This window comes from Melospiza georgiana, chromosome 7 (assembly GCF_028018845.1).
Source record: "Melospiza georgiana isolate bMelGeo1 chromosome 7, bMelGeo1.pri, whole genome shotgun sequence".
In the NCBI taxonomy this organism is placed as follows: domain Eukaryota; kingdom Metazoa; phylum Chordata; class Aves; order Passeriformes; family Passerellidae; genus Melospiza; species Melospiza georgiana.
Window position 1 is genome coordinate 31,828,383 of NC_080436.1, and position 19,777 is coordinate 31,848,159.

General features: G+C 42.3%; 2 protein-coding genes across 2 annotated transcripts in view; one reads left to right on the forward strand and one right to left on the reverse strand.

The window, feature by feature from the left end:
• The first annotated feature begins 445 nt into the window (after positions 1-445).
• On the forward strand, positions 446-7,412 carry LOC131085813 (centrosomal protein of 70 kDa-like). The gene is made up of 9 exons (XM_058028306.1): positions 446-701; positions 1,030-1,107; positions 2,124-2,223; positions 2,843-3,013; positions 3,610-3,756; positions 4,267-4,435; positions 5,706-5,820; positions 6,775-6,854; positions 7,224-7,412. Exons 1-9 carry the CDS (start codon positions 493-495, stop codon positions 7,289-7,291), a joined length of 1,137 nt encoding a protein of 378 aa, XP_057884289.1. The 5' UTR covers positions 446-492; the 3' UTR covers positions 7,292-7,412.
• A 354-nt stretch (positions 7,413-7,766) lies between these two features.
• The window catches only part of ESYT3 (extended synaptotagmin 3), a 30,347-nt gene continuing 18,336 nt past the window's right edge, over positions 7,767-19,777 (reverse strand). Inside the window, exons 11-23 of the mRNA XM_058027941.1 lie at positions 19,711-19,759; positions 18,988-19,077; positions 18,061-18,123; positions 17,898-17,966; positions 16,734-16,799; positions 15,379-15,465; positions 14,423-14,572; positions 13,471-13,913; positions 12,386-12,475; positions 11,737-11,868; positions 10,196-10,301; positions 9,576-9,625; positions 7,767-8,688 (exon numbers count right to left, since the gene is read on the reverse strand). Of these exons, the coding sequence (XP_057883924.1) occupies positions 8,652-8,688; positions 9,576-9,625; positions 10,196-10,301; positions 11,737-11,868; positions 12,386-12,475; positions 13,471-13,913; positions 14,423-14,572; positions 15,379-15,465; positions 16,734-16,799; positions 17,898-17,966; positions 18,061-18,123; positions 18,988-19,077; positions 19,711-19,759 (1,432 nt within the window). The 3' untranslated portion in view covers positions 7,767-8,651. The remainder of the gene's footprint in view (positions 8,689-9,575; positions 9,626-10,195; positions 10,302-11,736; positions 11,869-12,385; positions 12,476-13,470; positions 13,914-14,422; positions 14,573-15,378; positions 15,466-16,733; positions 16,800-17,897; positions 17,967-18,060; positions 18,124-18,987; positions 19,078-19,710; positions 19,760-19,777) is intronic.

The following is a 19,777-nucleotide window of genomic DNA, read 5'->3' on the forward strand; positions in this document are numbered from 1 at the left end:
CAGAATACCTATCCTATTTACTTGGTAGTTTATGAAAACATTATTATCATACATAACTGCTAACTAAACCAACTTAAATTTTTGAGCTAAATGAACTGCACTAAGCTGAACCAATTTATTTTTCCCAATAGGCAATATAAAAAAGATGAAGATGAGATGCAGAGAGAAGTAAAAACCAAGGAAGAGTTCTTAAATCTAGATGCTACTCCTAATTACAAAGCACTGCTCATGGTATGGAACTGCCAAGAATAATTCAGTGCAGATCTCTCCATGGTAACCCTTCAAGAGCCACACAGAAACACAAACATGTTTGTTTTCTGTCTCTTGTTCTTGTCATGTCTTCTGAGCTTGTAACCTCTATGGGCAGAGTCCCTGTCCTTGTGCAAAGATTCAGCAAAATGTTTTGAGTCTGCTGAGGATTGCACAGACCTCCTTTGGTCACCTGGGGTCTGATGCACCAGGCTCTTGGCTCCATCATCTGAGTCCTCATCCATGCTGCTTTGCTGTCCAGGCAACTGGGAGCCCTTCTTAACATGCACACACTTGAAATTGTTGAAGCTTGTTCATTATGAAATGAGGGCAATAAAAGCAATAACCCAGTCTCTGTTGCAGTCTTTCCAGAAGCAGCTTACTGAAACAAAAGCCAAGAATGAACAGCTTTTGCTTGAAAATATAAATCTCAAGAAAAACTTGGAAATAAGGTGAGAAAGGATAAGTGTCATTCTTTGCAAGGCCATTTCAGTAGACTTTGCTTTACAAGCACCAGCAATTGTGAAAGTCAAGTGTGAAATCTGTGATCAAAGAAATGAGATATGGCAGCAACAGCCGCGCTGCTCTCCCTACACTGTTAATAACAGCTGCTACTGGTTAGTTTGCTCTTTATTGCTGTTGTCATGTAGAAATATAGCAGAATTTAATTTCCAGAATGATTTTTTTGGCACTGGCAAAGCTTTTTTACCTTTTTGCTTGAATGAATTTTATAGATACCTTCCAATGCAAGACATATAACATGGTACTTTTTCTGTCTAGCAGGCCAATTGCACAGGAATTAAAATTTTACAAGCACCAAGTGAAGAAACTACAGAAAGCTTTAAAGAAAACTACCCAGTAAGTATATTCTTTCAGGGACTTTCATGAATCCTCTGGATTTCTGAAGGCAAGGTTACTCTGCAGCCTGTGATGTAGAGAGTAGCTTATATAGCATGTGCCTTATCAGCATTCTTTGGTTATGAGCAGCAAGTGCTGCTGGACCTCTGCAGCCCTCTGTTTCTGAAATGATGGCAGGGTCTCCAAATGGAGGTTTTTTATTTCATTTTGTCTTTCTGGATTTGATTTGAGTTCTTTTGCTGGCAATATGGACAGGGCCATCTCTGGTGTCTGCTGCTTCCATAAGCTGTAAAGGAAGTTATTGGTTTCATGATGAATTATAAATGGGAAAGTGTGAGTTGGCAAAATGTTGCAGCTACTGAAGTTATGTCCAGATTATTCTTAGAACTTGACTGGGTTTTTTTCTGAAATATTGCTAAGAAAATACATGGAAGATATAAAAGTTCTAGTACTAATGAAGTGTTTTTAACTGTAATTTCACTTAGTCATTTGTCCTTGTGTATACTGAATGCTAAATATTGTATAGACTGAAAAAGACATAACTTAAAAATAAATGGACAGGTTGTGTATATTTAAATGGTCTATTCTCTTGTGCAGTAGGTATCATTTAGATGAAAAGTGAGATTTGTAGTAATAAGCCAGGAAAGATGTTCCAGCAGAAGCAGATAACAACTGAGCTTGGAATTTGAGCCTTTAGAGTAAAATTCTGGATTTTAGGTCTTCAGCCATAGTAGAACTCTGGTAACAGAAAACCTGGTGGTGTCACTTCTAAATCAGCAAGCAGTCTGGCATAGCCTCAGCCTGGAGACTTGAGATAAATTATTGATATTTGCATTGAGTATTGTGTTGTCATTCTGTGTTACTTGGGTCTGATGGAATTTTATTGCCCAGCATCATAACATGGATATTTACTTTGTGTGTTTGAGTGATACACACCTGGTTCTTCCACCAAGGTTAAAGGTAGCATCTCCTGCTAAGGCTGCTTGTGTGACCCACTGTGTTGTATTTTTGTGCAGATTTTCAGGGAGTAGGACTGGAGAAAAAAAAGAACACAAAGACTCTGGGAGAGTTGCCACTGTGGATCAGCAGCAGGCAGCTTGCCAGCAATACTTGCAGGTACCCAAATTGTATCTGTTCTGCATATTTCTAGCACTGCTACAATGAAATGTTTTACATGTTCTGTTTAGCTGTGTTGACTGGGGTGTGCTGGTCTGAGGGTAAGAAAGCCTATCAAATCCTCTGTGTAAGATGAGTCATTTTTGGATTTGGCAGTCAGTGTAGGCTGGCTCTTGTTCTGTTGGAGTGTAAACTACCTGAAATCACAGCAAGGCAGCAGACACTAGGCTGGTAAATATGATTTAGCTGAAGTCTGTTCAGAACAGGGGTTCAAGATCTTGGGTGATAGTGGCCTTTATTTTTCTTCTAATTAAAAAGCCTAAATATAATAAAACTTAGCAAACTGTGAACTGTGGAATTTACAATGCCTTGATTGGATAAATGTTAAGTATACCTCAAAGGGAAGTATATACTTACACTACTGTTACATATCTTCTATCTGGTATATGTTGAAATCTCTGAGTCTATTGCATGTTGAGTGCATGTGTAAAATCAGTCAATAGTAATATTGGAGCTATTTATGACTTAATTTTAGACAATCATGACTGTGATAAAGAGGGATTTAATTCCAAAACATCATACATATTTGAGCAATAACATTTGTAATTTGTTCTTGAAGGTTTTGTCCCATATTGATTCTATTTTGCAAAGCCCAAGAGCTCCTCCGTTAATATTCCGGCCCAGCAAAGGACCAGTGAAAAATGACAATAAAGAGAATGGACAGGGATGTGGATTTGAGCATCTTCCACTCACTGTAGAAATGTGGGCAGATCAGCTCATAGCCCTAAAGGTAACAACACATTGTTGTACTCTGTTTCTTGGTTTCCTTTCATCTGCTCTCCTCTCCTCCATCCCTCCCTATGTGTTGTTGTGGGTTTTTTTTACGTGTAGCTTTTGTTATTTTCTGACCTGGTGTTAAATTTTACAAGTAATCTGCTGTCCATGTGAAATATGTACCAGAGATACTTCTCTGTGTAAATCTTTTATTTCATTTCATTAACTGAGTCCCTGAGAGGAAACTTAAGCTTTAGAGTCTGGACTTCACACATTGATGATGGTGCATTCTCTTCCTTCCTTTTGTCTGACCAGTGACTTTTTGATCCAAATACAAGTGAAATAGTTTTGTTTAAAGCCAAACTCTTTGTGAACAATTCTTCCTATTTCACTGAAACTGTAATACATAGCAAATACAATATTTTTTACTCTGTTCTTTTCAAATCAAAGAATGTCAGCAAGATACTATCCTTTAATTAATGAAAACTAAAATCTTTACCTCTCCAGTGCTGGAATGTTTTCTGCGTATAAGAAACAGAAAAGCATCTGTTTCTATACTAAAAACAACTTTAAGCAGTTTGCAAAATAAGTTGGCTCTCCTCCTTTCTTAAGGATTTGCATAGGTCCTTGAGAAAACTATCTCTGGAATTGCTGCCTTGGAACACTAAAAATCCACAGGAGAACAGAGAATCCATACGAGTTGAAGACCTTCAGTTGATAGTAGATGCAATTTTGGAAGAATTAGAACATAAGGAAAAGGTAATTCTTATCAGAGATTTATAATCACAAGTTACTGTGGAGTTCTTAAATGCATTCTTCACACAGTGATTAGATTGGTGCATTTGAAAGCCTTGCAGCATTTAAGAAATACCTGTTTGAAGACATTCAGTAGTCAAAGACTCTTTTAACATAATGGATAAATTCACCTTGGGGAAGATTGCTTTAATCAAAGGCACTTGACCAGCAGTGAATTTGCATTGCCCTGTAGTCTCAGGAATTATCCTGTTCTGTCTCTCAGGGCTGAGAATACATAAATGCTTCTCTTAGCAACAGAGAAGGAAGCTTTCAAAAGAATATTTGGAGTTTGGTGTATGCTTGTGCCTGAAAACTATTGAACTGTGTCTTCAGATTTAAAAAGATTTGAAACATTGAGATTTTGTAAGGGAAGTTACACCTGTTCTTCAGACTGGTTTTATGAATGTTTCACAGCTTAAAGTACTCTTGCCTGGTTAAGCAGTACCATTGATGAGTTCTTCCTGCTTGCTGCAGACCAGCCAGACACAGTCCTTGCAAACCCTGTCTGCCATAGTGTCCCACTTCCAGAAGCTGTTTGATGTCAGTTCTCTGAGTGGTGTTTATCCACGGATGAACGAGGTGTACACGAAGCTGGGGGAAATGACCAATGCCATGAGGAACCTCCAAGAGCTCCTGGAACTAGGTAAAGGCTGACCACCTGCTGCTTGTTCACACCATTCCAGAAAAAGGAGACAGGTGAAAAGCTGCCCTCTTCATAGAAAATAATGTTCAGCTGTTGAGAAATGAATTAACTAGGTGTTTCCTTCACTGGGAAGACAAAAAGAGGTTCCTCTCAATTTATAGCTCAAATAGCAAATGCCCAGTATTTGTAAGCCTTTAGCAGTTGCTGAGGAATAACAGGGAGGCAGAAGATGAAAATAACAGGGGAAATAGAATTTTTTTTCCACAAAATTTTTTTTTTGGTGAGCTGATTTCATAATTGTTGTTTATTCTTCACTTGAAAGATAACAAATTTAAGGAAGAAAATAACTCTGTCTCAGAGGTAGATTTCTACTCAGTAATTACAGAGGTAGATTTCTACTCAGTAATTAATTCGACTATAATTGGGTCCAGTCCTCAAAAAGTTCCATCTTATACTGCTAAACTTAAAAACCAAAACAAGTTGTTGAATGTCAAAAACTGTCAGTACTCAGAGGTTTAGTTGGTTATTTCCCTTCTGGTGGGAACTTCTGTAGAACTGCAGCTCCTGCTGCTCCTGGGTTAAAAGGTTGGGCTGGGCTGTAGGATGTCCAGCCCCAGAGCCCTGGGCTGCTGAGCCTCATTCAAGGAGGGAAGCAGTGTTCCTGCCTGCAGCCAGCATGGGACAGGAGGAAACCTCACCTCCCCCTCATAACTGCAGCTCAGAAGATGCCTTGTCCAAGTTCTTCTGAAATTGAAGGAGAAAAGGACAAGGACGCTGCTACCTTCACTCACAGCACTGCAGACAGGTTAAAATTCAATACCAAAACAAGTTCTGGGTGTTAACAAAAAACATCCTCCTCCAAACATTTCCATGTTTGTTAAGCAGGTTCCTTATTGGCCTAGCCCCTACAGTGTGTCTGTTGTGTCACAAGAACCTAATTTAATAACCCCCCTCTCTATATATAATTTCAGTTGGCTGATTTCCACTGACATTGTAAGGGTGCACTTTAGTACCCTCTCTGCTGTGAACACACAGCTCTGCCAAGGCTTTTTTAGCCACTAAAGGATTAGTGAGAGAATCCCCACTCCTAGCTAACATTTGTTTATTTCTGACCATTTGTTTATTTCTGTTTTCTGTGAATGATGTAATGGAAATGCCTAGATCTATGAAAACCAAGTAAAAACTGTGCACCTGCAAAAATTCAACTGTGTCTAAAATACTTTCCTGTCATTACTGTCAAAAGAATCATGAGGTGTTTGTTTTTGCACAGACAGTTCAGCTCCACCCACTGTGGTAGTGAATACTGTTGGGAAACTGTGTGACATCATTAATAAGAACGTGACTGAGCAGGTACAGCAGCTTCTGGGCACCCAAGACATCCACAGGTATGTGGGGCTGTTCCACTGCTGACCATTCTGCAAACATCAAATGTAGTAATTGAGAACTGGCAAAAACTGATGCTGAAAGAAACTTTTATCATTTGTTACAAAGTCAGTGAGCTGCCACAGCACAGGTGTTAGTTACTGCTGTCCTGCTTGAAACAAATCTTGTATTCTGTCAAAAAGATGAAGTTGACAGAGGGAAGAATTGAGGCCAGAAGGTTCCAAAACACTCTCTGGTTTGCATGGATAATGTGATCAAACAAGGCTTAATGGGATACATGTTTCATCAGGAGACAAATGTGGCACCTGGGTGGGGAGGAGAAAGTGATGCAAGTCTCAGATGTAACATTGAAGTGTTCCAGTTGCCAAGGCAGGGTTTGCCTCAAGCTGCCTACAAACACTTTAGAAACTGGACAAATCCAGTTCTACATTCAACAGGTAACAGCCACATCTGGGTGGCAGCAGACCCTGAGGGCTGGCATTCAGCATGTGCTTTACAGACAAACTAAAAAGGGAGCAGGCAGCAAGTCTGACACATGCTGAGTTAACAATACTCACTCCCTCAGCCTTTCTGCACTCATTTCTCAGTTTCAGCTGGAGAACAGCTGCTTATAAAGCATTTCTTGCTCTACCTCCAAGGCAGTTATACCAGCCACCCCCAGGCAGTATATTTAGCTTACACAGACGAATGTTCCAGGCCCCAGACTACCTGGAGCCATGTGAGGGAGGAAGGAAGGATGTGTATACAGCATTAGTAGTGAAATCAGAGATCCTTGTGACAGCTCCCTTGTTGGCTGCAGGGTTCAGAACTGGAGAACAGAACATTGGTGTCCATGGTTTTATGTACTAAGTAGCAATATTTTCACAAAGTCATGGCACAGAACAACAAAATGGCCAAGAGGATGAACTTGCCATGTCCTTGCACCTCTTACCTGATTGTCTCACTTTCCATTCCAGTATCATCAATAAGCTTGAAGAACATGAGTGCTTCTTTCCACCCTTTCAAGCTCTCATTCAAGATTTGCTATGTCTTCTAGGTGAGTAATATTTGCAACAATAATTATCTTCATGCCAACACTTCCTCATATAACTCTAAACAGTTAACACATGTTTTCTTTACTCCTGCTGTGCTAAAACACAAGGAGGATGTGAGGGAGTGTGCTGCCTTTGCCTCACTCTCGTTTCCACCTTTCCTCAGGAAGTGACCAAAACACTTTATTTGCATTTAACATGGGGTTGCATTTACTTAAGCATATTACTTACAAGCCTAATTGATTTTTTTCCAAAAGCATTAAAAGGTCTGAGGAGTTTATTTAATTCACCATCTGTTTAAGTTAGAATTTTGGTTGAACTCAAGGTGTTCTGGGTTCATAAGCCTAACCCTTTTGCTTTCCATTCTGTTGCAGAGATCAGTAACGTGGATGATATTTTACCTGCAGTGCAAAACCTGAAATGGGGAGCTGGTTATGGGTGACTCTGCTCTTCCTGAGCAAGATTTCTCTTACCTGTGAATGTACCTGCTGGTGCACATGACATTGCAGCTACCTCCTAAGCAACAATTCCAGATTTTTTTTTACTTAAATAAAAATTACTGCATTTTTAATTTTTTATTTAATTCTTGGTCAGTTTAAGAAAAACTTTAACTGCTGTCAGCTGGTCTACTCAATTCCAGAGAGAGAACCAATATACTCTGTATCAGTCCAGGAAACTGAACCAGCTCAACATCCAGCACAAACTCTAACCACTTTTAATATTGCTGACCCAGTGAGTATGAGGTAAAGATGCCCTTACTGCCATAGCCAGCACACTTACACAAATGCTCAATCCTGGTTTCCTTGAGAGCCTATTTTAAAATGTGGTTCACATTTCCAGATCAGTTTGGGATGGGAACATTGTTACTCAGTGAGTATTCTCTGATTATGGACTGAGGCAGACTGGGTTAATGTAATCTAGGCCAAAAATCTTTGAAATTTGCTTCAGGCGATGGTTTGAAGTTACCATCGTTGTATTCCAAAAGTCAGTTTTAGAAAGGATTAGATCAAGTCTCTTATGCAAGACAATTAAAAGTTTATTGTACAGAAACAAGTACACCAAGCTTCCAAAAATATTTTACCTCAATATTATTAAAGCTTAGTTTACAAAACTTTGCTGTTCCTCAGACAGAATCCGGGTTTACAAGATTTTGAAATGTACTGTAACAAAGGACAAAACCAGTTAAGGTGTCACAAACTAAAACCTTAATGACATCTTGGTGAGTTCATCTCCCTGCTTTGGAAGCTCATTATTTACATACCTGCAGCCACAATCAGCTAAGGTACTTTTGAACAGTGGACTACCACTTTAGTTTCTCAAAAAAAAAATAGCTGGTAAAGAATTTCTCTTTTAAAAGGTTCTCTAGCCCTACAGCTGAAGAATACTGTTTCAAAATGTATTCTTTTAAAAGTACACCACTGCCATGTTAAAACAACATGAACAAGTTCCTAGGGCCATCAGACTGCCAAGCAAAGGAATGACACTTGGCTGACAGTCCAAAATCTCCCCAGGTACAACCCTTCTTTAAGAGAGGTTTCACACTTAAAGGTCCTTTGAGGAGGGATTTGCCAGAAATAGCAAAAATAAAGGACTTATTCTTTAAGGACAAATTATTCCCTATGTGGGGGAAAATACGTTTAACTTCAGTGAGAACTAATCCCTGAATAGGATCATTACATTTGCATGTCCTGAGCTGGAGCCTGCTTCAAATTTGCAATGACTGTGCAAAGCAAGTTAATTACAAGAGATATGTACATCCATAGGAAGTTGAAAAATCAGTAATTTATATACATGAGAAGAAATCAGATTTTCTTGCGTCTGCTCCTTGTCAGCTCATACCTGCAAGACAGACACAATAAGTAATTACCATAGTTGAAAACCTTCTTAACAGTTTTAACTGGCACAGTAGAGAAAACTTGGGCTGCTTTCTTGCTTCTGCTTCACAGGCAGCACAGCAAAGGAGGCTCCAGAGATGGCCTCAAACTTCAGCTCTTCACCAGGAACTTTGGGTGCATCCTTTTTTCCTCTTCCCACAATTGCCCTGAGACACACACACAAGCTGGCCAGGGAAATGTGGTTTTCCTGTTGGAATATTGGCTCACTGCCCGTGCAGATGGCAAGCTCCTGGACTACCCACACTACATTCCTCAGGCTCCACTGAAGGAGAAAGAAGGAAGAACTCCTGCCATTTACTAAAGACACAGGAGTGGAAAAAAACACCCAAGCCTGGTTCTCTCTTCTACCTCAGACCAGGAACATACAAGCCTCAGAACCACAATGAACGCACAAGCAAAACTCTAAGTGGCTTATTATAATAGTTTCTATAAATGCTTTGTAATTAAAGTTTTATCATACATATATATTGCTGATCAGAGTATTTAGTTAAGATATTTATTCAAGTTAAAATTTGTTGCCAGGTTACTTTAATAAACAAAATTCTTTTACTTATGTGCCCCTGTGGCTTTTATGGCAACTTAAAATATGCTGAAGACTATAATTGACACAGGCATCTCATCAGAGCTGTCTCACAGGGCAGGCACTGCACAGCCAGTGGATTAACACAATTTAGACAGAACTGCCAGATTAGCTCAAGTTAGTCCTGCCTTTGCAGGTCAGATATTCTTCTTGCTCACCCAAATACAGCCCAGTTACCAGCACTCACTCCCACAGCAGTCATGCAAGCTCCCAGCAAAGCAATGTTTGGAAGGATGGAGATGAGTACTTACCACTGGGCAAAGCCTTTTATTAAATCCTCCCGGGACAAGTCAATGCGCACCTTTAAAAAGCAAATTTTATTTGTTTGTAGGTTATTCAGCATATAAATTGATTAGCTAAGCTACCACTCCTCCCAAGTCAGACCTACTTTCCAGCTCAGGCTTGAGGAAAAATGAAGCTTCCCACATTCCCAGGATAGTGTAGGCATGAACCAGCTCCATTTCCTATAGCACTACTTGGAAATTTATCTGTCACTGAAGAAGCAATTGCAGTTTACTTCTCACAGAATCAAAGCTGTTCACAGAAAGTCAAAGCAGTGTTGGCAAATTGTGGGGTTTAACCCCAATGCCTTTCTCAGCTCTGTGTTTGCACTTTTGGAGCCATTCCCCACACAGGCAGCCCCAGGGCCCAGGAACCAGGGCTTACTTCAAGAGCTTCCTTCTGAAATGAGACCACACAGCTCCCACATGGATACAGCCTCATTTGAGATGAAAATCTGGCAGAAAAAAATTGTTTCCAGATTTCCAGTCCTATCATTGAGAATCAGCTACTGGAGCCACATTTGAGGATTTCAGGAATAGCCCAGATTGTTCATCTCTGTTATATCTGTAGTGACATTCTTTAAACTTACTTTCCCCAGCTCCTTCCTCTCCTGTGAAATGAATGGCCTGCTGTTTTTCACTGCAATGTCCAGTGTCCTTTTCTTGACATTTTCCAAAGATTCAAAAAATTCAAACCTTGAAATAAAGTTTAAAAAGAAGAGACTTAAGGCAAAAACTAAAACCCTGTGAGCACCAGTGGGCAGAATGTAGTGACAGAGTACAGCATCAATGGCTAGGACTTTAACAGTGAAGGAACACACAGAAAAGGCAATTCTAGAGTGAGGGTTTATTCACATTGCAGGGAACTTTTTCCAGGCTTCATGAAAGATAACACTGTTCAGACTGTCCACCGTGCCAGGGGGAAGGAGGAAAACATGCATCCATGATGAAATGCCATTTAACATTATTTTCCCCCCTCCATGGAAGATCAGCATGTTTTCCATGCAATGTTCATTACTCAAGAGGAAATAGTCATGAGCCAACCCCCAAGTTCATAGAGCAGCCTTGCACCACACCAAGAACAGACAAAGGCTGAAACCTGTGGCAATTAAATTCTTAATGGCTCTGACTCAAGCCTCTGGCACACATGGCTAATGTCAAGTGAGTTTTGTCCATGTTAAATCACTCCAGTTCTGCCCACCTGAATAGCTTTTCCTCAAGTCAGAGCTGTGAAACAGGTAAGGTGTTTTGGAGCTAAGCATTATCTTTAATTGAGGATGTACAGGATACGTCAGTACTGAAGATGGGGAAAAGGAGATGCTCTTCCCAGCTGCTGGGATGGCACTACATCAGTGCAGTTACTTCCAAACAAACATAAGCAGAATTCTCAGCTTTGGTGTTTTGAGTGTTAAGATGCAATGTTTTAAAATCTTTTCTCCATCTCTGACTTACACAGAAAGGACATAACACAGGAAAAATATAAGCCACCCAGGATCAACCAATATTCATATATATCCATGTGCACCTTCCTCTAATTATGGGATTAAAACCACCTCTCAAAAGAGCTCTACTTCTAAGTGTTACTGTGTTTGGGTTTATGCAAAACACATTCCATTTCAGGGGCACAGCTGTGACACTGCCAGCAAAGAGGTGGGAGCATTTTACCCTGCTCCCACCAGGCCTTGATGACAACATCCACCTGTGTGCCCAAAGGGTGCTCCAGCCTCAGAAGGCTCTGTACTTCTGCCTGGACCTTTGGAAAGATGTCAGAATAAGCATCAGGCAAAGCAGTGTGGAGAGAGCAGTGGGCTCTGGGAGGTTCCTGAATGGGCAGGTTGCCTCTGCCATGACAGGGAGTTAAATCAGCAGGAGAATGTCAGTGTGCAAAGAAGCAAATGCAGCATGGGGGCAGAGAAGGGACAGGGAAGAAGGTGTACCCATCTTCTGGGGGATTTGCAAGGCCACAGGCAGAGCAAGGCCAGCCCCAAGGACTTGTAAGTGACAGTCCAAGTGCCATTTGTTTCAGAAAGCTGGAAACATTCACAAGAGAGTCCCTAGGAGCTACACCAGCCCTGTCGTTTCACAGAGAACATAACCATTCCAACCATAATAACAATTTACATTTTCTTACTTCTCATCGTATTGGGGGTTCAGAGTTTTTTTCTTAACAGAAGTCTTCTTCCTGCTTGTCCATCTTCTGTCTGGCAGCAGGTATATACGGACATACGGATCCACTCCACGATTGGAAGAGGGTACCAAGTTTCTGTTAAAAGAAAATCAGACAATCAAGGCAGGTCCTCTCACTGTGGGTTTTAATACCTTGGCTCTCTTGGCATCAGACCAACCCTTCAGAGGCCAAAAACATTCATCCCAGGAGTTGGAACATAAGCAAAGAAAACTTGATGGTTGTTTAGTTAAAATGTTTACTCCTGAGGGTGTGGCCACTTACTGGGGTTCCTAAATTAACAATTACATATTCAGTCATAGGTATCAATCCTTGCCTATCCCAATATCCCAAGACACACACCAGTTGTCAGTGCTGTCCAGAGGAAATTTTGGGTGGATGACAGTGGAAGCATCTCTACAGCAGCGAGCACAACTCGCTGGGTTCTCTCCCTGACCTGCTGCTGGCACTGACCAGAGCTGGGCACAGAGGCTGCACAGCTGGAAGCCAGCCAGCACTAAGGCATCTCCTGCTGCACGTGGCTCTGCTCCAGCTTTGCTGGATGACTGGCAGAGCTCAGAGAGCTCTTCCCTGTGTGAGCCATCACAGGCATTACCTGCAGCCATTGACCAGCACGACGAGGCTCTGCCGGATGGAGGCGTAGCGCACGGTCAGCTGGATCTCCCCCAGAGGCATCTCAGTCCCACTGCAAGACATTGCACAGGCAAGGCTTTTAATACAGCCACTGAGCAGCCCACAGCAGACTAAAACCAGCTTTCAGGGCACCATCCTTCTTCCTGGCACCCTAAGTTTGCTGTCAGAAGTCCCATCCCTGCCTTCTCTGCAGGTACACAATTTCAGTCCCGCAACACAAACTGCCAAAAACGCCCCTATGTGGCCACTGTAGATGGAGCAGCAAAGTACAGGCTAGTGTGTCACACACTCCCTCAGAAATGTCTGTATATGCAAAATGGGACCTTTTTCATATTCTATTCTGCATGTTATTAAAATGGCTCAAAATCCAAAACATTGTTTAAAATAGTTTATAAATTAATCCCTGTTCAGAGCTAGAAAATTCACCAGTCACCAAATTGCAGCTGAAGTTGAGTTTTATGTTCAGGTTTATAACTACCCTGATGCTCTCTTAAATGAGGTGGATCTTTGTAACTTCTGTTGATTAAGGATTCCACAAGCACCATTCTGTGCCTCAGGAGGAACAAATCCTTCTCTCCATCCTTCCTGACAGAGCAGCCTCACACTGAGCACTGTGAGAAGGCCACACACAAACACGCCTAAAAACTTTGTTCACTGCATTATCAGTCTTAAAATGTGTTGGATAAACACATTCAGAGCTTTAAGCAGCCAGAGGTGCCTATCAGGAGTTTAAGTTATTACAGAAGTGGGATGTTCAGACTTCGAAATCCTGTTGCTAAATGAATGTTGGGAAGCTCTTCAACAATATAAAACCAACAGATGCAGCACTCTTAGGAGAGCCATAGAGTGAATACTTTCCCTTTGTATCTGCTCTGACAGTGCCCTGTAATTTAGTTTGCTGTTGACTGGAATACCTAGGTAAATTCTTTGTAAGGTGACTTGAGACCCAACACCCCAAAAGATTTAGTAGCCTTGAATTCACCTCTATGCAACAGTAACACCTAAACTTTCCCAAGAGAAGAACAACTCAGCTGGAAGAACACCTACTTATGAATGTCCAGGTTGCTGCTACTTAATTCAAAGCAGGAAGAAGGCAGGGACCCCAGTGAAGTGACACTGGGTGCCACCCTCATTTCCTGCAGGATGGGCAGTGTGGGCATGGCCACTGCTCCGCTGGGCAATGCTGATGGTGGGCCATGCTCTGGGTTTTGCTTGCCCTCTGCTTCATCAAGGCCAGACACAATTTCAATTTCACTTGGTACAGGGGCTCCTGAACTGTCTTTAGCGTTCAGGTCTTCTCCACCACTGTCCTTTTTTGGCAGAGATTCAAGTGCTGCAGAGTCTTTGCTCATGGGAGGTACTTTTGAGACTTGTGGAGAGGAAAACTTCTGCTGGTTTCCAGCCTTCTCCATGACATGCACAGGACCCAGCTTCGAGGCATTGACACCAGCCTTGACTCTTTGTGGATCAGGTTCTTCAACATCCAGTGCCTAAAAATCACAAGGGAAGACAGTGAGTTCTGCTCCCACAGCACTGGGGTGAATGCCAGCATTACCACCCAGAAGGAAATTTCACCACAAAGCTGTAACAGCAGAACTCTGCCATTAGAGATGAAAGGGGCCCCTGGGATTCACTGTGGTGTTCTCTCCTCTTATCCTACCGTGTTTGTACTGAGCAGTGCATAAACACTGATCCAGAGCACAGTGAGGAAACAACTCCTAAGCATCAGTGCTGATTTCCCCAGCTTAGATTTTCTCAGTCCAGCTCTTTATTGTTGTGAGAAAATTTTCAGCCATGGCACTGCACTAAATTTTATGAAGCCCCAGGGATACCTCTCAACTCCACCATACACTTCTAATTTCACTTAAATACCTTATCACACTTCTGCTTTCTACTCAACTGTGAAGCAAAGCTGCCTTTCTTCATGCCCACCTTTCATCTCTTTTGCCTGGTTACAAATGAATAGGAAACTGAGTGAATATGGGAAAGAACAACTCACTCGCAGTACAAGTTTCATCTTAATGAAGCTGTCTGAACTGGAATGGTCCAGCTGGAATCTCTGATCCAGAGTCATGCCTGGGTCCTTAAGTAAGTGGGAGAGACACACCACTGAAGTTCCCAGGGCACTATCCCGCTCCTTGTCTTTTATCTGGGGATAGAAGAAAACAAAAGTTTTTATTAGCTGGCAAACTGGGAATGCAAAAGCAAAGCAAGAAGGTATTTCAGACAGAAACCAAAATTAGCTTATTTGCTTCAGTATGGTTACATCCAAATGGGTGATGCCAGGAGTGTAACAACTTAGTGCATTTGTAGTAAAAATCCCATTTCTAACTATGCAGAGAAAGAAGTGCTTTAACAGAAAACACATGCCCTGAGATTCACTTGATTTTCCTTGCTCGCTTTGGGGACAATGTTCTAAGCAACTGAGATGGCAACTAGTCTAAATCTTTGCATGTATTTTAGGTAACAGTTTGTTTAGCCTGTTTAACCTCAATACACCTTCCAAGTTCAATTCCTTTCTGTATCCAAGTGACCAGCCCCAGAACTGGCTGTGGCTGCAATGCTGCTAATGAGAGACAGGGCTGCCTAACAAGTCAGAACACAGAGGTGAAGAGGTAGGGCTCTGGCTGAGAATCATGAAGGCTGCAATTTCTGACAGCAAAATATTGATGTCTTTACTACACACAGACCTGTATGAAATGTCTTTTGCACTTTGCAGCCAGAAACATCCCACATTTTGAACTAAGACACTGCACATTACATGATGCTAGAACAAAGGTAGATAGCACCACCACCTAATACAGAATTGTCTGTGCAACATGTGCTTCTTCCACCCTTTAGTAGGAGGAACCCAGTATATGACAATCCCACACAGAAACAAGCACTGGGCTCCATAGAAGAAGTTTCTTCCTACAGATGTGCAGCTGGTCTTCAAAGGAAAGGCTTTTCTCTCACCTCAATGTGGAGTGACTGGGAATGAGCACTGTGGACAAAGAAGGTGAAAGCCTGGCCCCACGTGGGATCTTTGCTGAAATTGCAGGTCTGCAACAAGAACAAGCATTAGCTTAGTCTCTGAGAAGCAAAGAATCCATGACACTGATCACCAGAGAGGGCCATGGTGGCCCTCAGTGACGCTACACCCCAGCTGTACAGAGAGAGTGGAAATTCCAGGTCAGAAGCATATGGAAGTGAAGTCTCTGGCAAAACCAGAACAAGTTCTTTGGGGTGTGGAAATGCCAAAGAACAAGTCTGGTGAGCTGCAGCTGGCCCCACCAGCACTGCCTGGACCAGCAGCCTGCCTCACCTGCAGCAAGGCACCGCTCCCTCCCTCCCACCCACCCACCTTCCCTCCCAGGGAGAGCCAGAGCACTGCTTCCAGCCTGCAGCACTCTGAGCCAGCTCCCAAAGCTGCAGTGAGCTGCAGGCAAGGGCAGGAAAGCTGGAGGGGCAGTTTCAGGGGTGTAGAACTCGTGGGAAGAGTAGGAGGGCACAGCTTCAGCACCATCCACTTCAAAGAGGAAAGAGCATGGAAAGCAAGTGGAAAGGAGCAGGGAAAGCCTGGAAGCCTGACCTAGCTTAGGAGAGGCAGCTGATGTGGTAGGGAAAGGGAAAGCCACAAAAGGTAAAAATGCAAGTAGAACCCAATTTCTGGGTGGAGCAGGTGGAAGGAATAAAGGAAAAGAGGTGCCAGTCCTGTATGCTTGTTGTAGCCAACAGGATTCATTCTTATTTGCTGGAAGTCCAAAAGAACAAAGAGCTCATCCACATCCAGCTGCAGGACAGGGAACACAGCAGCTACTGGGAGGGCAGAGCTCAGCTGTTGCTCATACTCATGATGCAAAAGTAATTTTTAAATAATGAAAAAGGAACTGGAAGTGAAGTGGAGGAGATGCAGATCCGTCTCATCCAGGTTTAAAAACAAAACACAAAACAAAACAGTAAAACTGTGATACACAGGAGCCAGGAAAGACTCTGAGGAAGGAATAAAAGCCAGCTTGATGCAAATGACACCCTGCTCTGAGAAACCATGAGCTGGATTGGAGACTTATAGATCTAGAGTGTCTGGGCCAAGATGAACTCTTGGGCACAGGCATGGAACTACACATGTGTACAGCAGCTGGTCAGACACCCTCCACCACCACAATTCAATAGCACAGTGGCTCCACTCCCAGGCTCTGCAGCCATCACTAATAGTACAGCTCTTCACATCAGCTTCACAAGAAGTCCTTTCCTTCCTAGGGGATACTTGGGGACAGACATCCATAAGATGGAAAGCATCTAATGAAAGCAGAAGAATTAAACAACCTCACCTTACTCTTCTGAGTCTTGTTCCCAACTGTGAGCAGGACAAAGGAGGAAGGTTCTCGTTCCATCTTCTGTCATTTAATACAAGGAAGAAAGAAGGCAGAAAGAAACATTAAGAAATTTATAGTTTTCAGGAAGCAATATCAGACCACTATTATTACTTGAAGTAAGTTGCTGGAAAGCTGGCAGTATTTTCTGGGTGTGGGACCCCTGAGGAGTGCAGTGCACAGGAAAGCCTCCAGCAACACAGCAGTCTTACTCTCCACCATCAAGAGTACACATTTAAGCCAAAGCTTTATGTATTTAGGTTTCAACAGGTGAGCAGTTAAAAATTTTTCAGAAGCTGGGAGGAAACAGAGAGGAGAGCTGAAGGCTCAGTGGGGAATCTTGGTCTTTCCTGACTGAATCAGGACTCTCAGAATTGGTTTCCTAGGCTCAGGACTTGCTCCAAAGCAGCTGGAAGTGAGTCCTTGGCATCAAATAACAATTCCTGTCTGGAAGCAACAATACTGAACCTCTTGCACCTCTTTGCACTAATGCTAGAGAAGTTAAGGCTGAGAATCTGGTCTTGGCACAACACCACCTACAAACTGCACACAGTGAGGTCCAGAATCAAGGATTATTGACTGTGATGTGTACATTCTTCCCTATACCTGCCATTTACATCACAGTAGCAAAATGCTGTATTTGTGGGGAGAAGTAAACAGAAGCTATTAGACAGAAGGTATGAACGACAGAGAGGCCTCTGAATCCCTCTAAAGCCAAGGGGGGAGGAATCTGGTGGTCAGGTCTCCACTGACAGGAAAGTTCCCACAAATGAGCATATTCCTCCCTGCTCAATGTCAAGCTGGAACAGCTCAGCAAGGGAAGAAAGAGCAGCAGCAGCAGCAAGGATATTGTGACTTAGTCTGATGTCTGGAGGCTCTCTTTTGTGTAAGAAAGACAGACAACCACGCACACAATCAAACATTTCCATGTTGCACTCCCACTTTGGCCTCCTAGACTTTCACTGGGGTGGGCTTTCAATCACTATTTTGAACCCCTGCTCATCACTTAAATTCTGATAGAGGAGAGATTATTTCTTTTTAACCACCGCTAGTTTTGGTTCCTATGATACCACATAATTCAGAACCTTGTTTTGCAAAGTGAGAGAAGAATATAAATTTTACCTTGAGGTACTTGTTATTTTTGATCTTCTTTGTTCCACATTCACCATTCGAATACTCAAAGTGGTTTTTCTGAATTGGTGAAAGAGTATTTAAAACAATTAATTTGTTGTTTTATAAGAAAAGGAGGTTAGGAGTGAAGGCTGCTGCATGGGTTTGTACTTACAGGGAGGTTAAAGGCACTGTCCAAGTAGACAATCAGAATTGCTGTAGACAGACCCTTCTTATCCTGTAAAGGCAGGGAAAGATAAAACAAATCAAAACACAAAGTAGTCATGGATCACCCACCAAGGACAATGCAACACATAGCAAAATTCCAAGGGCAGCTTCTGAAGGCTAAGCAGCTCTCTGCCTTTCTCTAAAACTTGCAGTTTAGAGGAGCTCAAGTCAACACAGCACGACAGTTCAAAGCAGACCAGTAAGAAGATGTGTAACTCTTTTCAATTCCCTGCCTCTAATGTTTGTCAATCTCTCAGTGGAGAACTGGTTGGGTTCCCCAGTGCAGCAAGACACCTAAAAACATGTTCAACCACATACATCAACATGAATCCAGGGTCAGCAGAACAAAGCCTGGGAACAATTTTATTCACTTCAGTGGAATTCAAACGGTTTTGTTTGGTTATGAAGAAACAGCCTCTTTGGGAGATGTGCTTTAACCAAGCAATTGTGCTGGACAAACTACACACCATTTGGAAATACAGCCCTACCAAGCACCAGTGCTGGGTATTTGCCTATGACTAGTACAGATTATTTCAGGGGTCCAGGGTCCTACACATATCCCAGATGAAGAGGGAGGAAAAAAATTGTGAAAGAAAAGAACCCCTGAGAAGCCACTTTGCAGTGAGTCAAACAAAGGTTTGCTAATTCAAGCAAAAAGAGCTGCCAGATTTGAGTTACTCCTGAATTACCAAGAGACCTGGGGCAAGCAAATGCCCTTCCTCTGCAGGAGCAGCAGGGAGGGAATCACATCAAAACTTTGCCAGACAAAAATAAACTCCTGTGATTCTGCCTGGGGTTTCTAGTTTTACACACTCCTTTGTTGATGACTGGGCAGGGATCAGAGCACCTGAATCCTTTAAGCAAATACACTCACCTCATGCAGCTTTTCTTGGTCGTTTACCAGTGAAAGCCACTCCAGTTTTAAATGCAAGTGTCCGCTTGTCGTCTTACTCAAGGGAAACCACTACATGGAGATAACAAAGAGCAGCTTGAGACTGAGAGGCAGAGTAGCCTTTATGCATGTGGTGCAGACTCTGAGACTTGCACACAATAGACAATGTGAATTTTACTCTGAGAACCTTAGCTTGTATTTTTGACACTTAGATTGTAGTACGTTCACCTACTTAGGTACAAGGCAGAAGAAAATTAAAATAAGATGCCCATGAGCAGGCAAAGCATGTGGACATTTCCAACCAGCAGCAGCACAAGACAGACACCCTGGCATTGTTAGTATAGTGCTGGGTTGCAGGATGAACCACAGCAATGTCAGATCATTTCTTCCCTCAGCAAACAGGCTGCTTCACCAAACTTTATCTGCAGCTTTGTACAAAACATTTGGTACACACAAGACTCAAGGTATCAACAAGATACCCCACTGCTGGCTCAACAAAACCTCAGGGCTCTCTGGAGTTACCAGCCTGGTTATAAAAATTATTGTAGTGGCTACTCTGGTATTATTTTTTTGTGAAAATACTACATTGCAAGTGTGCAAGGAAGTTTAAAGTACAAAGAAACACCGTAGCAGCAGAAGAGCAGCACAAATAAGTGCATGTAGCTGCACCACCAGCCACATTTAGAAATAAGCTGAGATCTTTACCTCATCAACAGTTCTGTCATTCATTACATCCACTAGGCTTATCAGCAAGCTGAAAGGCAAAAAGCAA

Excerpts from the sequence above, each read along its gene's own strand:
- LOC131085813 (XM_058028306.1), top strand. The coding sequence starts at position 493 with ATGCTGCTTTGCTGTCCAGGCAACTGGGAGCCCTTCTTAACATGCACA. Across the intron at positions 1,108-2,123 it reads GCTTTAAAGAAAACTACCCA|ATTTTCAGGGAGTAGGACTG; the intron begins GTAAGTATATTC and ends ATTTTTGTGCAG. Across the intron at positions 4,436-5,705 it reads CCAAGAGCTCCTGGAACTAG|ACAGTTCAGCTCCACCCACT; the intron begins GTAAAGGCTGAC and ends GTTTTTGCACAG.